A 17,167-nucleotide genomic window follows, 5' to 3' on the forward strand; every position below is an offset into this window, starting at 1 on the left:
ACATGAGGTTTGGGCTTTGGAAACAGTTGCAGTTCTGCAGGAATATCAGTTCAAGGAATAAGGCTGAATGTGAAAATAAAGCTGGGATGGTTTTGTGATTATTGAGTAAAAACAACATTCTAATATGAAAGGTATTTTTAATTGTTAATATTTCAACTATTGAGAATAACATAAAATATGGTTATATTAGTGTGTATATAAATATCAGGGGGTCAAAGACAAGTTCATGGAAGGTAGGGTCAGCAGAACTGTAATCCGGAAGGGCAGTGTGTGCCCCAGGGGTATCCCACCAGATGCAGCCACGTACTGGCCTCTCCTCTCGTGTTAACTATGACAAAAGACATGATGACCGAGGCCGGGCGCTGTGGCTCACACCTGTAATCCTAGCACTCTGGGAGGCCGAGGCGGGTGGATCGCTCAAGGTCAGGAGTTCGAGACCAGCCTGAGCAAGAGCAAGACCCCGTCTCTACTAAAAAAATAGAAAGAAAATTATCTGGCCACCTAAAATATATATAGAAAAAATTAGCCAGGCATGGTGGCGCATGCCTGTAGTCCCAGCTACTCAGGAGGCTGAGGCAGTAGGATCTCTGAAGCCCAGGAGTTTGAGGTTGCTGTGAGCTAGGCTGACACCACGGCACTCATTCTAGCCCGGGCAACAAAGCGAGACACTGTCTCAAAAAAAAAAAAAAAAAAAAAAAGACATGATGACCGGAAGAGAGAGCACTGGCAAATGTCTTAGTCATATGAGGATGAACATCATTGTCTTCTAATTAGCAGAAGTATTGAGTATCCCTTAAAAGAGACGTTGGTGACAAACTGAGAATTAGAAAAGCATCTAATTTTAGAGCTTAGACATCTATCCAACCCTGACGTTTTGCAGATAAGAATACTGTTGGCTTGGAAGGGTGTGATGACATGTTACAGTTCATTCAAGATGTGAAGGCTTAGATCCAAGGGCCAACACTCCAGTTCTCGGTGGTTCCCTGCCACTTTCCCCATGTCCATTGATATTAGCTTCAGAGAATAAGTATTTTTTACAGATCATTTACCTGTAATGAAGAGTATGATTGAAGAGATGTGTCTAGTAAATTGAGGTTGTCATACTTTTCTTCTAACCCTTCATCAATACCAAATAAGATTATAGAAAATAGAAAGTTGTAACTAAATCCCTCAATGATATAGGCTTCTCCATATCATAGTTCCTTGTCCTATGAGAAAATCAGATGGGCAATTTGAGAAGCCGTGCAATTGACAATGCCAAGCAGAACCCAATATGGCTTGATGTTTTTTCCACAGATTGTGTTGCATTTCTGGAAAAGTGCTGTGAGATTTTTTGACAGCAATAAGAGATATATATAGAAAGAGACAGAAAAAAATAAGATATATATGAGAGAGCAATAAGATTATATTTTAATAGAAGAAATGCTTATTTTTATATACATGTGTATGTAAAGTGAAATCCTTATGAGTATATATACTAAAATATAAAATTAATGTACATTGGGGTACATTGATGATTTGTCTGTCCAGCCCAGGATTCTGTTAATACTATGACTAGGAAAGGTACAACTGAGACTCCTAACATCAGTCCAAAAGGTTTATATATTCTCTTGCAATTTCCCTTGTAATTTTAGAATTATAATCTAGAAAAACTTCCAAACTTTCTTTTTTTAATAATTTTTTTTTAATTTCAAAATATTAAGGGAGTACAAATGTTTTTGTTACATGACTTGAGTCAGGGCTATAGGTGTGCCCATTACCTGAATAGTGTTCATTGTACCCATTAGGTGGGTTTTTGCCCCTCCCTGCTTCCTTCCCCACCTCACTTGACTTCCAATGATTTTACTTCCCTCTGTGCACTTGTGTGCTCATTCATTAGTTCCAATTTATTAGAGAGTGCATGTGGTGTTAGTTTTTCATTCTTGAGATACTTAGGATAATGGTTTCCAATTCTTTGGAATTGCTGCAAAAGGAATTAATTCATCCTTTTTTATGGCTGAGTAGTACTCCATGGTATACATATATCACATTTTGTTAATCCACTCATGAATTGATGGGTACTTGGGTTGATTCCAGATCTTTGCAATTGTGAATCATGCTACAATAAACATTTGAGTACAGGTGTCTTTTTGATAAAATGACTTCTTTTCCACTGGGTAGACACCCAGTAGTGGGATTACTGGATTGAATGGTAGGTCTACTTTTAGTTCTTTGAGAAATCTCCAAACTCTCTTTTAATCTTTGAATTTTCACTTATAATTTTCTGGAAGCAATATAGGGAAGAGGAAGTTTTTTTTTTTTTTATTGTAGTTCAGATTAGAGTTTAAATTCCACTCTGCTATTTATTAGCTGGATGACTTTCTGAGCCTTGTTCCCAAATGTGTAAAAGAGGGTAATGATAATAAAAATACTTACCTCATAAGGATACTGTGGGGTTCAGAATGTTGAAAATAGATACGAGAACTTTAACAGATTTTACACAAATATGGGATGTTTTCATTTCTTATATAATATATTCCCTAAATATATTATTGTTAAGTAATATTTCCTTTTATCTGAAAGGTTTTTTTTAAATGTCCCTTTATTCTGATGTTACTCTACTGTTGAAGTCCTGGGATCTGGGTAAAAATGAGATTATTTGTCTTATGCTTTTCATGATTTCATAGACTTAAATAATATACTCTGAAATATTTTGCCTTCTTCATACAGTCTCCCAACTGTTCATTTTTTATTCCTGTCCCAAACTTGTCAGTCTCATGATGTGACTTTTGATGTACGACAACTGAAAACATTTTTAGGGCTGTAAGTGCAGACACTGCAGAAAGAATAGTTTCCCCTTTTTCTACTTATTTCCAGATCAATCTTGTTGACCTGCATAACTGCAGTAGCACCTTGAGTTTATAGGTTCAGCATATATCCCATCGTAATTAATCTCTTGGTAAGCACAACATCCTACACTTTGGATTGCTTTTACCTAGTTGTGTTATGTCATATTTAGGCTTTTGAAGTTTATCTTTCACTTTTCTGCAGATTTGGTCTTCAGATGGCCACAGTTATATGAAAAAATGCTCAACATCACTAATCATCAGGGAAATGCAAATAAAAACCGCAATAAGATATCACCTCACCCCAATTAAAATGGCTATTATCAAAAAGACAAAAAAGTAAAAAATGTGGACGTGGACATGGAGAAAGGAGAACTGTTACACGTTATACAGCCATTATGGAAAATGATTCAGAGGTTTCTCAAAATATCAAAAGTTGAACTATATTATCCATATAATCCCACTACTGGGTATATATCCAAAGAAAATGAAATCAGTATGTCAAGCTATCTGCACTCCCATGTTTATTGTAGCACTAATCACAATAACCAAGACATGCAATCAACCTAAGTGTCTATCAGTGGATTAATGGATAAAGAAAATGTGGTGTATATATACAATGGAATACCATTCAGCCATAAAAAAGAATGAAATCTTGTCATTTACTGCAACATGAATGAACCTGGCAGACATTATGTTAAGTGAAATAAGCCAGGCACAGAAAGACAGATACCACATGATCTCACTCATATGTGGAATCTAAAAAAGTTGATCTTGTAGTGGTAGAGTATAGTAATAGTTATCAGAGACTAGGGAAGGTAAGAGGGAGGGTGGGAAGGGGAGAGACTGGTCAATGGGTACAAAATTACAGTTGGATAGTCTTCTATTGCATAGTAGGGTGACTATGGTTAACAATATTGTATCGTGTATTTCAAAATAGCTAGAGGGGAGGATTTCAAATGTTCTTACCACAAATAAATAATAAATGTATGAGTTGATATGTTAAATACTCTGATTTGATTATTATACAATGTATACATGTATGTATCAAAATGTCACACTGTACCCCACAAATAAGTATAATTACATATCAATTAAAAACAAAATAAAATAAATAGTGACTTATTTATTTCAAAAGCTATTTTCTATATACCATAAATAACAAACTCAATAATATAATGGAAAGAATAGATGCATGATAAAATTTAGAAAAATTTTGAGAAAGAGGAGGGAAAATTATTCTACAGATAGTAATACATATTACAGAATTTCAAATAACTAAGAGTGTGGAACTTACATTCAGACAGGCATTAAAAAAAACAATTTAAAGTCTGGAAAGTGACCTAAGTACATGTTTTAGGAAGGTAATAAGGAAGGTAATATATAATAAAGATACTGCTTCTCATCAGTGGGGATAGTATAGATTATCTCTTAAATGGTGATATTCAATACCTAGCTAACTTTATCCATTGGTAGTTTGGGTTCAAAAAAACAGCAGAAATTAATCCTAGCAAGCTTAAGCAGAAGAGGAATTTACAGGAAAAATATTGGATAGCTCGGAGTCCACGGAAACCCAAGCTCAGAAGATGATGAAATCAAAGGATACTAAGGATCTGGGAACACAGCCTCCCTTGTGCCCCAGGAATAGGATGGTCAGGCTGCCACTGTGCTGTGGTTGCTGTTCAGCATGCTAGACCCCACTGCTGCCATTGATTAAACTCTAATGGTCCCTGTGTGCTTCTGTCACTCCCTCCACTCGGAGATCCAGGCAGAATTTGAACGCAGAGCCTGGGTCATGGGCCTGCTTCCCTATTGCTGGGGGCAGGAAAGGATGCCTGCTTGCCTTTAGCTGCTGTGGTGGGAGGCAAAGCACTGCAGCATCTCCCCAGGTAGGAAGGTGTCCAGTTGCTGGGGAACCAAAAATGACAGATTTCCACTAACATTTGGAATAACTAAAATTAAAACCATACTTTATATCATAAACTCAAATAAATTCCACATGGATTCTGAATTGAAATGTAAAACTTGAGACTGTAAAAGTACTTGATGAAAATATGCATGAATATTTATGTAATCTGGATTTGGGAAAGTTGATAAGCATGATATAAAAATCAGAAAGCTATTAAAAATATTGGTAGAGAATATCAAGTAAGTCAGAAAGGGAATCATGGTCTCTTAAGTAAAAAAATTTTTTTTTCTTTTTTTTTCTTTACTTCTCCCCCAAGACAAAGTAAGTTAAGTTAAAAAAATTTTTTACATATAAAATAGGTATAACATGATTATATTTTTAAAACATTACAGGATCACATTTTTGAAGGAAAAAAAAATATATATATATATATTCTTATATACAAACCTCCTCCCCCCAAAAAAAGGATTAGAATGGCATATACCAAAACATTGCAGAACATTACCATTGGTTATCTCTGGATGATGACACTAGAGATGATTTTTCCTTCCTTCCTTCCCTATGTTGAAGATTTTTTTTTTTTTTTTTTTTTTTGGGACAGAGTCTCGCTCTGTTGCCCGGGCTAGAGTGAGTGCCGTGGCATCAGCCTAGCTCACAGCAACCTCAGACTCCTGGGCTTAAGCGATCCTACTGCCTCAGCCTCCCGAGTAGCTGGGACTACAGGCGTGCGCCACCATGCCCGGCTAATTTTTTTGTATATATATTTTTAGTTGGCCAGATAATTTCTTTCTATTTTTAGTAGAGACGGGGTCTCACTCTTGCTCAGGCTGGTCTCGAACTCCTGACCTCGAGCGATCCACCCGCCTCGGCCTCCCAGAGCTAGGATTACAGGCGTGAGCCACCGCGCCCGGCCTATGTTGAAGATTTAAAAAAAAAAAAAAAAAAAAGCTGTGATTTCTTCTTAAATTTGACATGTGAATGATTGGCTTGGTTGGTTTGGTCTCCATAGGCAAATTTTATGCTAAACTCTACAAAAGCGAAAAAAACTTTAAAGAACAGGTAATGAGGCAGTTGTATTTCGACACTCCCATCTGTATAAAAAAAGCCACGGCAACATGGCAATTGGAATTTGCTCCCCCTGGTGGCCCTTCTGAAGGAACAACTGAGTGTTGGATGATGACTCTAAGAATACGCCCCACATTATGATGTCTCTCTTACCTTCCCCGAGGTTTTCCATTTTGATGTGTTTTATTTTTGTCTTGTTTTTAAGAGAACCCATCTGCTTGACTAGGAGCTCACTGGTTAGTATTCAGGGAATTGGTCTCTAAGGAGAAGCCAGATGCAGAGACTGTGGAGATATTTATCATATTATGGCCTATATTGCATCACCCTATTCTCTCACACCTACAAAATAATGAGTTGCCCCAACGTTTCCCGTCCTAGCATCCCTTAGATTCCTGATGTTGTCTTCTCATTTATCTCGGATTCCTATCTCAGTAAAGGGTGCTCGACATCTATTTGACATAAGAGACTGAGTGAGTCCTTCCTATTTAAAAAGTGAGTCACAGACAGGCCCCTCACAGAAGCCTTGATGGTAAAGGATGAAGGGAGGCCCTTCGTGTTCCAGAAAGACTGATCATCGGCACATCATAGGAACAGACAGAGAGATCTAGAGACAGCAAAGAAAGAAAGAAAGAGCATAAAAATGGCTGCTTGTTCCCATTCTTGCCACTCAATTGCTTTTCTTTCTTTTGAAAGAAAGAGAATCATTCTGGCCTTGAACTTCTTTTCCTCAAGGCCATTAACCTTTAAGAATATATGAATCAGTGAACATGGTCTTGTCAGGATTTTCTAGTTGAGCTGGTCATATTCCAAGAGTTCTTCATATTTAAAAAAAAAATCCCCTTTTCCTATGATCATTTCATCACGGGACTCATTGAGCATTTGTCATGTTTGTTTCTCATCATAAATATTAATAGCATGACTCTGAATTTCTGTAAGTTTCAGAGTGTCCATGCCTTTATACTTCATGGGCACTCCATTGCTCTGGACTGGAATTAACCTGGTCTAGAGCTGTTTGGGGTATTAGATGGCTTCGTTATACAGTTTTCTCCCAAGTGATTTTGCAAGATGAGTATGAAACAGCTCAGGCAAATGCGTGTATTTTTTGAGCTACATGTTTCATGAGAACTTTCATAGTTCTCTCATTTTACATTTTCTGCATTTTCCTCTTAAATTTATTTGTTTTGGTGACTTAAAGCAGGTAGTAGCTAGGCAGAAGAAAAAATATGTTCCTTTTCTCTGGCAGAAGTTGGGAAGAGTTGTAATGCCATTTCCTTGGCATTAGAGTATAAGGTTCTGTTTGCTGGTCGTGGAACCGGATGATACTCTGGTGCAGGCAGCGTAATACACAGTGGTTAGGAGTGAGGCATTGGCAGGTGCTGCGTTGTTGCGGCACAGTCCCATCCCTCTGGCAGCCAGCCCCTGTGGACAAGGAGGTGTAAGTGCAATGATTAGAGGGACACACATGGCCAGGAGGGCTCTGCTCTGAGTGATGATGGTGCCTGTAAGCGCGACCCCTTCCTGCCTAGCAATCCTCCGTCATATCTGGGTACAGTCAAACTCAAGCCAGTACTTTTCTTGTCTCTTTCTAGGGGCGGCCTATTGCCAGTTCATGGACATGCTCTTTCCAGGCTGCATTAGTTTGAAGAAAGTAAAATTTCAAGCAAAGTTGGAGCATGAGTATATCCACAATTTTAAACTTCTGCAAGCATCATTTAAGCGAATGAACGTTGATAAGGTAGGAGACTCACTTGTGCCTCTGAAAAATACATTGTCTCTCCTTAAAATTGTTTTTGTGTAGAAATGTAAAAATGTAGGAATATATCAAAGGAATGTATCTTAATAGCTCAACAGTAGGTTGGAGTCTATACACAGCATAAAGCATCAACTCTAACTTCCCATATTTGTACAAAGTTTTTATTTCAGGAGATTTTCTAAACTTGTAGCCATTAGATGAAAAACTCTAACAGGCATCACAAATGTGAAAATGTTGTTATTACTTATATTTTAGCATTGGAGATGAGAAACATTTATATTTACCAGTTTCTATTGGGGTTCTTTATGTATTTTTTTTTCCTTTGGAGAAACACCATGTTATGGTGGATATGGGTTAGAATCCTAGCTTCGTGACTTGAGCAAATTATTCACATTTTTTGAGACTGAGTTTACCCATCATAAAGGAGGACTAAAAACCCCTTACTCATGGTGATGAAGTTGAAATGAGAGAAGGTATCCAGCATAGTGTGTGCCCTCAGATTCTCAGTGTCCATAATTGCTTTTTTTCCTCCTTTGAATTATTATAACCTTAGCCTAGAGTGATACAAATGGACTTAGGCCTGGAGTTCTTTTCCCTTCAATAAAAATCCACTAAGTCTCTTTCTGCATGTTTACTGCTATTCAAATACATATTTAATCTGTATTCCTTATTTAGGATTTGTTTCTTAGCATGAATAAGCTTGGAAAGAAATGAATTTTGATTAAGAGAAAAGAGATAAACCAGCAGGAGAGAAATGGAAAACATTTCTTTGCATAAATAGTAATAATAAGTAGGATATGGAAATAAATAAAATACTAGGTTATGAGAGGTAGAAGTTAAAGAAAAGTTTGGTACACTGTGTGTGTTTTAAGTTGATGCAATTAATATCTTCTTAAATAATATCTTCTTGGCGGGACACGGACAATGTATATAACCTGAGCTTTTGTACCCCCATGAAGAGCTGAAATAAGAAGATATTATTATTATTATTATTATTTAAATAAAAGCAATATTATCAAAATAATAATAATGAAAATCTTAGCTTTTCATTCCCTCAGAATTTTTATTTCAAAACATACATTTTCTTTATCATCTTAACCCTTCAGATTCTTTCCAACTCTATGTCCTTTGCTGTGGTTAATTTCCAGTGATCTCTTCCATGTATATTGAAAATAAGAGCTCTATAGGAGGCTCTCCTTACTTTTATAGATTAGCAGTACCACTTGTGTCCTTTTTCATTCATTTCTCTATACATACTTCTAGATTAAGAAGAAAAGAAACACCTGTTCATAGGTTTATTGATGGAACTTGCTATACCTCAAATTGGTGGGCTCCATATCTCTCTAGAAGTGTACACATGCAGAGTGGATGAGCATTTGTTAAGAGTGTTGGAGAAAAAATTCTTGCAGTGGAAGGATACCAGCCTTGATGGCCTTTGTTAGCCTCTCTAGCTTTAGTTTGCTATCTTTCGATCCAAAAGTCCTGAGAGACAAGTGTTAAGTACTCTTGTTCATATTTGTCGTAGCCCAACAGTGTGGTGGAAGGTTCTGTGCAAAGACTTTGCTTACTACCTCAGATTTTGAACTTATGCCCCCCAAATTTTCATTTTGATGGGGAATGCAAAATTAAGTCAACAGAAGCAAAATGCCTTCTTTTAACAGCTAATGTACCACCATCATCTAAAACTATTTATAAATTTTCACGTCTAGCATCTAGCAATAGACAAACTATAGTAATATGTTAATTAAACAGCCCTGTGTTCTAAGAAGCCACCAAGAAGTCACTTTCAAACAATTGATCTATATCAACATAAACAAAAATTTAAAACTCAGAAGACATAAAAGTCAACCAAGAGTACAATGAAAAGTGATTAAGTGCACATATGGCAGGAATTCTCCCTTGTGAGCAGACTTCACTGGAGCTGGGGGAAGTGAGAGCAGGGAAATATCAACACCACAATCTCTGTTACCAAAAGAGTCTTCGTGGAAAATGAGGTCTCCTCCAAAAGTTTGCTTCCCTTTATTTTGTTCTATACTTGTTTTAGTTTCTATTTTAGCTACACAAAAAAATTTTTTGAAAAATATATTGCTAATGATTTCGTTTAATGGATGGCCTGATATGCGTCAGTTGTATTTTTTCTTCCAAGTTGTCACTGATATGTAATATCTTTCCACATTTTTTAAAGTGCTCCTATGGACACATTTTAGGATATCAACGATATACAGCTCCTGAAGTGGCACAGCCTTGCGGGAAGTTTAATTTATGCACCTTCCATTCATCTTGTCACACAGCAGAGCCATGAGCTTGCTGAATCACATGCTCACACAGATACACACAATCTGACTCACACCCTAGCTTTGTAACTCTCTCATGGTTCACATTCAACTAGTGTTCCCACCCAAAGACATACAAAGTCAGAATCCGGTAGGGGTATAATTTGGATAGCTTCAATACCTTTCCATTTTCCTTCAAAAAGTAGTGGCCTACTGAATTAAGCAGTCGGACCATATTTTTTCCTTGTCATAATTCTGAAAGTTCCTATAAGAACTCTCTAGGGAATACTGGTTGACTCTTTAGGTTGCAGAGGCTGAAATTCATGTCTTGGAAGGTGATGTGAGTGCTGTGTACCTACCTCCCCCTGACCCCCAGCGCTTTCGATGGCCCCCTTAATCAGCCTCCCTTTCTTTTCCTCTGTACTCCCTGGTGCAGGAGCTGTGTGCTCCTGGGTAGCCCATGAATTACTGGGCCCTATATCTTGGTTAATTGTTTTCATATTTGTCTTTATACATAATGAATAAGCTCTGAGAAAGCTCATTTTGTTTCATATGAACCATTAGGTTAGTATCTGTTTTCATTGATTGCAGTCTCTGCACTCTCTAATAGCTATAATCTTTATAAGAGTTTATCCCAGCACAACCAGGCCAACTGTTAGAAAGAAATAAGGAAAGCTCATCGGTCTTGAAACAGCACAACATCCCAGGCCTCTGTTTTTGTGGGGAGATGCCTTGATGATAAATATACCATGAGGGAGATCAGCCCCTCTTGGCAGCTAAGGGTATTCGTTTTTTTTTGTCTGGTTTATTCAACTGTATTAAATATTCCAAGAGAACTATTAAATAATATTAAATATTAAAATATTAACTATTGATATTCTAAGAGAATGATTAAACATTCCAAGAAATAGTTATATTTAGGGAATACTTCAGTTGTGTTGAATACAAACAAACGTGAGGTTTGTAACTCACATAGCAATTTTATATTGCAGGTAATTCCGGTGGAGAAGCTAGTGAAAGGACGTTTCCAAGACAACCTGGATTTTATTCAGTGGTTTAAGAAATTCTATGATGCTAACTATGATGGGAAGGAGTATGATCCCGTAGAGGCACGACAAGGGCAAGATGCAATTCCTCCCCCAGACCCTGGTGAACAGATCTTCAACCTGCCGAAAAAGTCTCACCATGCAAACTCCCCCACAGCAGGTATGGTCACGATGAAATCACCGAGTCACTTTCATTTTAGAAGATAGCTCAGACCCTCCTGTGCTTTGCTGTGTGTTTGTGATCGATTCTTCCCAGCAGTCAATATTTTTAATGCCTTTGGATGGTTTTTATTGTTTCTGTCTGACCACATTTATCTTCCTGTGACCCCATTTGTCGTTAATCTAACAATCTTGATTTAAACTATTAAAAAGGCAGAGGTATTATTAGACTCTTTAGGTTGCAGAGGCTGAAATTGGTGTCTTGGAAGGTGATATGAGTGCTGTGTACGTCCCCCCACCCCCAGCGCATTATGTCACTGAAGCTGGATATTAAAATAATACTCCAGGGATAGGTTTGGTTTCCTTCTCCTCCTAGTTTTCCTGAGAAATTTCAAATAGTCTGTTTAGATTTTGGCTGAAATGTTGTCATTGCTTAATTGCTGGCAGCACAGACCAGAATATGAATTAAATTATGCTTTTAAATATGGCTCACCATCCATAGTCCTCAGAGGAAATTCATGAACTATATACATCCTATCTCCTGTATAGGCAATGCCAATTTTTATGTAAAAACATTCAGCAATAGCCCTTTTATCCAGCTTTGTCCAAAAGTGAAGTCACTGAGGGTAAATATCTGGAACTTTAAAACTTGTTAAACTTTTGTGGTTAAAAATCTTTCTAAAATATATTATAAACATCCCTGCCATAAAAAGCAGACTTTACCAGGCAGAACATGTCCTTGTAAAATTGGGTCATTATTATAAACACCAGTCAAGTACTGGACAATTAAACAATGAAATCCTCAGAAACCATGTTTCTGTCCCAGATGTGGAACTCGGTGTTTGTACTTGTTACATCAGCAACCTTACTTTTGTAAATAATAAAAATTTCTTATTCATGCCCAATATGGGTAATAGATAAATACTGGGGTAAAAGGGAGATGTCAGACATGACTTCTTGGTTTGTCTCAAGCACCTGGAAGGATTGGGGGTATTGTTCAGGAAGTGCTGAAAGAAAACCAGATTTGGGAAAAAAATCATAAGTTGGTTTTGAACATACTGAGTTTGAGATTCCTTTGCAACATCTAAGAATATATCTAAATAGGCAGTTTGTGTGTGGGGTGGGGGGGGAATGCCCATGTGTGTCTGGTGCTCAAAGGAGTGTGGGCTAGAGGGAAGTATTTGTGAGTTTTTCATATGTCCCTTTATGGAAGCTGGAAGTGAATACTGAATGGTAAGAGGAGAGTGCCTGAGGAACTCTGACATTTACTGGTTGAGTGGAAGGGGAAGGGCTGGTGTAGGAAGCAGGGAAGATGCCAGAAAGATTGACGGAAACTAGAGAGTGATGTGTGAGGGAAGCAGGCAGAAGGGAGCAGAATGGTCAACAGTGTCTAAATCTGCTGAGAAGTCTAGTAAAATGTGGCCTGGAAGAATCCATTGGATTTATCCACTTGAATGATTCCTCCCTTCAGTGGAATGATGGGACCAGGAGTGGGTTGAGGAATGAGTTGGAGGAAGGATATGGAGATGGTATAAAAACCCAACTTTGGAGCTGTAGAATGGGTAAGCCTATGTAGAACAGAGAAAACTAAGCACAGCTCTTTGGAAAGGGAAGCTGAGAAAAAGATGAACATAAGGAAGAAAATCAAAGGCGTTCAGCCTCAGAAAACAAATAGTAGGAAATGTCTAGAAAGAGGGGTCACCAACAGTGCCAAATATTAATTGTGGAGATACCATATAGGGGAAAGCCTGAAAATAGACCAAAGAAGTCTGACTCCTAACAGATGATTAATAGTCTTTTAGAGAATTGGTCCACTAAAATGCTGAGTGCATAAGCCTAAATTGCAGCAATTTAACAAGGGTAGATTAGAGGTAGTGAGAGTAGATTCTACCTTTAACACATTTGTAAGGAAAAAAAAAACATTTGGTTGGTGTAAGGAAAAGAGATGATGGTATTCTTACTGATCTGCTTTTGTTTGCTTTTGGGATAAGGCAAAATGAGTAGATTTGTAAGATGAGAGAAAGGTCCTTAGAGAAGGAATAATTGAAAGCAGGAAGAAGAGGGAAAATTGGTGGAGCATGATCCTAAAGCTGGAGAGAAAAAAAATGAGGTCAGAGGCATAGATAGAGGGTTAGAAAGGAAAGGGGATATTTATTTTTCTGGAGGTGAAATGATGAAAGAGGTAGAGTAAAATTTAAGCCACAAGGAGCTGGGAAGCAAATATTTATGGCAGTTCAAATTGGCCTTCAACTTCTGTCAGCAACTTTCATCAGTCTAGGATCTGGAGTAGAGAAGGGGGACGACGGTGTGTCCTCTCCAGAGTCTGGGATTTGGGGGCCACGGAGTGGGAGGACAGGGAGGTGAGAAAATCAAGGGTGTCTGGCATTTCTTATTTTAATGTCATTTTTTTATAGCTGTGAATGATGGACAGATTGGTCTTGAAACTCAACCGCCATTTTTTCAAGTTTTTAATGGTGAAATTGGGTAGACCTAAGAATATGTTTCTTCCACAGCCATAACGTGTCCTTAGTTTTTTTTTCACACTGACACCAACACTCCTCCTCCCCCAAACAGCACTGTCCTTATGCTGCCTTGGCCTCGTTTGCTGGGAATTTCCTCATCTGTCTTTCACAAAAGCCACAGAGAAACTTGCCATTTTGATAGAATGTCCATAAACCTGAAAGAGAAATATATATTTTCCAAGAGCTTAACCTCTCAAGTGACAAAGCTCAGCAAACACATTAAAGTCAACAGATAATAAATTTGGTTTATAATGTTCCAGAAGGCAGTAATTCCTGAGACCATGTTCCTGATACCCTGACCATGTTTGCCTCATTGATCTTCATCAAGGAGAAAGGATATTTTCGGAAGTCAAACCAGTCATTCCCTTTTAAATAAAATATGTTCTGACTTTTGGGCATTGTGGGATAGTAAAACTATACTGGGAGAAAAATTATAGCAAGGTATACATCACATATAGAACATTATTATTAAAAGCCATGATAGGAAGAAGGCTCCTATAAATTCATGAAGACCTCATTTTTCTAGAGGTCATGTATTTAGTTATTGGGAATGCAGCCAAGGAAATGTAAGCCAAAAATGTCTTCTGAGAGTCAGAATAGGTGTTTTATAATAAAATCTGTGCCATAAAATTTATACACTTTACTCTTTATTTGTGAGAGAGTTTCTAGGATGCTCATTCGGAGTCTATTTGCTCTTTCTTAATTTAGACATAATAAACGTGGGAATATGGATTCTTAGCACATAATTCATTAGGGTAAGGACTACACAGGTATCAATAGAAAGTACAAATATCAGTAAAAGAGGAGCCAAAAAATTTAACAAAACCTTAATAATGAGCCTAGCAGAAGCCCGGGATCTTTATTAAAAAATCAAATACCTCTATGTCTCTAGTAGTCTTCAGTGTATGTATGACATCAGCATGTAATTATCAACACTATCATTGGTCCCTTATAATTCTTAGGATTCTGTTATGCTTCTCTGTTTATAATATTGACTCTGAATCATCTCCCCTATGAACTCTGTGTTTACAGTCTCTACACTGGTCCCCATGCCTCTGGTCTGAAGCCACTCAAGTCCACACTCTCCTCATACACAATCCTGATTTTGTCCATCTAAAATTTAGGACAACTTAAAGTGCTTCATGAGGTGAGGGTCAGCTGCCTGAGAAATTCACATATCTGTATCACATTTATCTCACAGTGGTGCCAGATCAGAAATATGTAGTAGTAATTTCTGTTCCCACCTCCAAGCCTTGGTCATTTCTTAATTATTGGTGTTTGTGGAAACAAGAAGTGGCTGGTATAATCAAAAACAAGAGCTGGTCCTCAGTTCCTTTTTCATTTTTGGCTTTGGAATACTCGATTCATTTTGCAGTGAATTTCTCTCTCTCCAAATATTTCCTTAGGCTAATACGAAAATTAACTTGTATGTCTTGTCTATTGCACGGTAAGAGTAGTAAGTGACAGCTCCAAAGCATTTTGTGTGACAGAAGGACCAGATTAGAGTGGAAAAAGTGATTATGAAGTGGATTGTCACCATGATGATAATCAAGAGAGGACTCTGTCTACATTAACAAGAAAAAAAATGTGCTTTGACATCATACAGACTACTTATATAGCCATGTGCCAGAGATCGTTTGCTTATGTATAAAATACATACTCTCCACATCCTTGGTGCATTCTGTTTTTGTGAGAACATGCTAGATTTTTCTGCCATTTCAGTACAGATAAAAGCTTTTCTTCTGTTGATTCAGAGAAGCTGGAGGGTAGTTTGATTTCTGTGTATAGCTGGGAAACTTACCTGTGATGTAACAAGCTTTAGCATAAGCAGAGACTGTCACATAAGGTTGGATGGCTGCCTGGCAAGTTTTATGGTCTACATTCTGAGGCGTTGCATCTTGAATTGGTTTTGATCTGCCAACCAGGGGGCATGTATTAAAATACATATTTCTATAATGTTAGATATCTATTAAGTAGATAAATCATTGTGAATCATGATGTTTGTAAATTTGTTGCTATGAGCTATATCTGCAACTCCAGATAGCTGTCTAGGGGGATCAGTTTTCATGTGTGAGCACTTACTAAATTTAAAAGGAAATTCGAAGTTATGGTTTCTATAGCAACTACAGCTTAGACACATTGCAAATTCACATACATTCATGTATTTAAATCAAACTCCCATATACAAATATAGTGTGATAGATTTAGAGTTGCTATGGTAATTGAGTCTGAACTTTCTCTTTTCCTTAAGGGCTTCAGTGATTCGGCCTTAAAATCAGATTAACAAGAATGCTAAGAATAGTTTCAAAAAGGAAGTAACCTAAGTATAATAAAGTGTTTGAACAATTATAATTAAATCCCTAAATGTAGATTTAAATAAATCCTAACAGTGCTTTTCAAAAACTATATTGAATATTTGAATACCCACACTCCCAATTACCTTTAATTTTGGTTTTTCTAAGGCTGTTCATATAACTATAAAATGTGACCATGTTTATTCATTTATTTCTTTAGCAACGTATGAACATTTGTTGAGCACCTGTAATCTAAGTAAGCAACACTGCTCGCCTTTTTTGGGAAAGAAGAGTTGCTTTTACTTTTTTTTTTTTGTTCTGTTTTTTAAAAGAGGCAGTAAAATATAGCAATAAGGAGTGGTTTTTATCCTCCTGATCTCGGTTTTATAGCCCAGAATATGGTCTCTCTTGGTCAGTGTACCACATACATTTGAAAACAGTGTGTATTCTGCGTTAGCTGGTAGTATGGTGTTTTAGAAATGTCAATTAGGTTAAAATGGTTGATAGTGTTATTAAGATCTTATGTGTTTTTATGGATATTTTTGTTGTCTAGTTCTAACAATTGCTGCAAAGAGTGTGTTAAATTTTCCTTCATTGACTTTGGAATTGTCCATTTCTCTCTTTAATTCTCTCAATTTTTGTTTCCTGTATTTTAAGGCTCTATTATTAGTTGCATACATATTTATGATTGTTCAGTCATCTGTTGAATTGACCTTTCTATTTTGTGAGGTGTTTCTCTTTACCTTTGATAATACTCTTTGTCTTATAAATCTATTTTATCTGATACTAATATAGCCACTCCAGCTTTCTTATGCTTACTGTTTGCATGGTTTATCTTTCTCCATGATAAGTTAAATTTTTACTTATCTTTGTCTCTATATTTAAAGTGTGTCTCTTCTAAACAGCATATAATTGGATCTTGCTTTTTTATTCATTCTGATAGTCTCTGCCTTAGTCTCTGCCCAGTCCATTTACATTTAATATGATTATTGATTTGGTTGGATTTAGATCTACCATGTTATCATGTGTTTTCTGTTTGTCCCTTTCTGTCATCTTCTGGATTCCTAAAATATTTTTTAGAGTTTTAATTTGTTTATTGCCTTTTTAACTATGCCTCTTTGCATTAATTTTTTAGTGGTTCTAAGGATTATAATATATATTCATGTCTTTTCACAGTATGCTTAAAATTAATATTGTAAACCTTCATATAATATGTGGAAACCTTGAAACTCCTGTCCCCATTGTTCTTCACTAGTCATATGTATTACATTTATATACATTATAAACCCTACAAGACAATGTTATAACTTTTGCTTTAAAC

At 36.9% G+C, this 17,167-nt stretch overlaps 1 protein-coding gene across 6 annotated transcripts in view; it reads left to right on the forward strand.

Moving 5' to 3' along the window:
* The window catches only part of MAPRE2 (microtubule associated protein RP/EB family member 2), a 135,738-nt gene that overhangs the window by 86,161 nt on the left and 32,410 nt on the right, over window positions 1-17,167 (forward strand). For all 6 annotated transcript variants that reach the window (XM_045527838.1, XM_045527835.1, XM_045527837.1 and 3 more), the window contains 2 exons: window positions 7,389-7,534; window positions 10,818-11,031. In XM_045527838.1, the coding sequence (XP_045383794.1) occupies window positions 7,389-7,534; window positions 10,818-11,031 (360 nt within the window). The remainder of the gene's footprint in view (window positions 1-7,388; window positions 7,535-10,817; window positions 11,032-17,167) is intronic.

The sequence above is a fragment of the Lemur catta genome, chromosome 16 (genome assembly GCF_020740605.2).
Source record: "Lemur catta isolate mLemCat1 chromosome 16, mLemCat1.pri, whole genome shotgun sequence".
NCBI lineage: Eukaryota > Metazoa > Chordata > Mammalia > Primates > Lemuridae > Lemur > Lemur catta.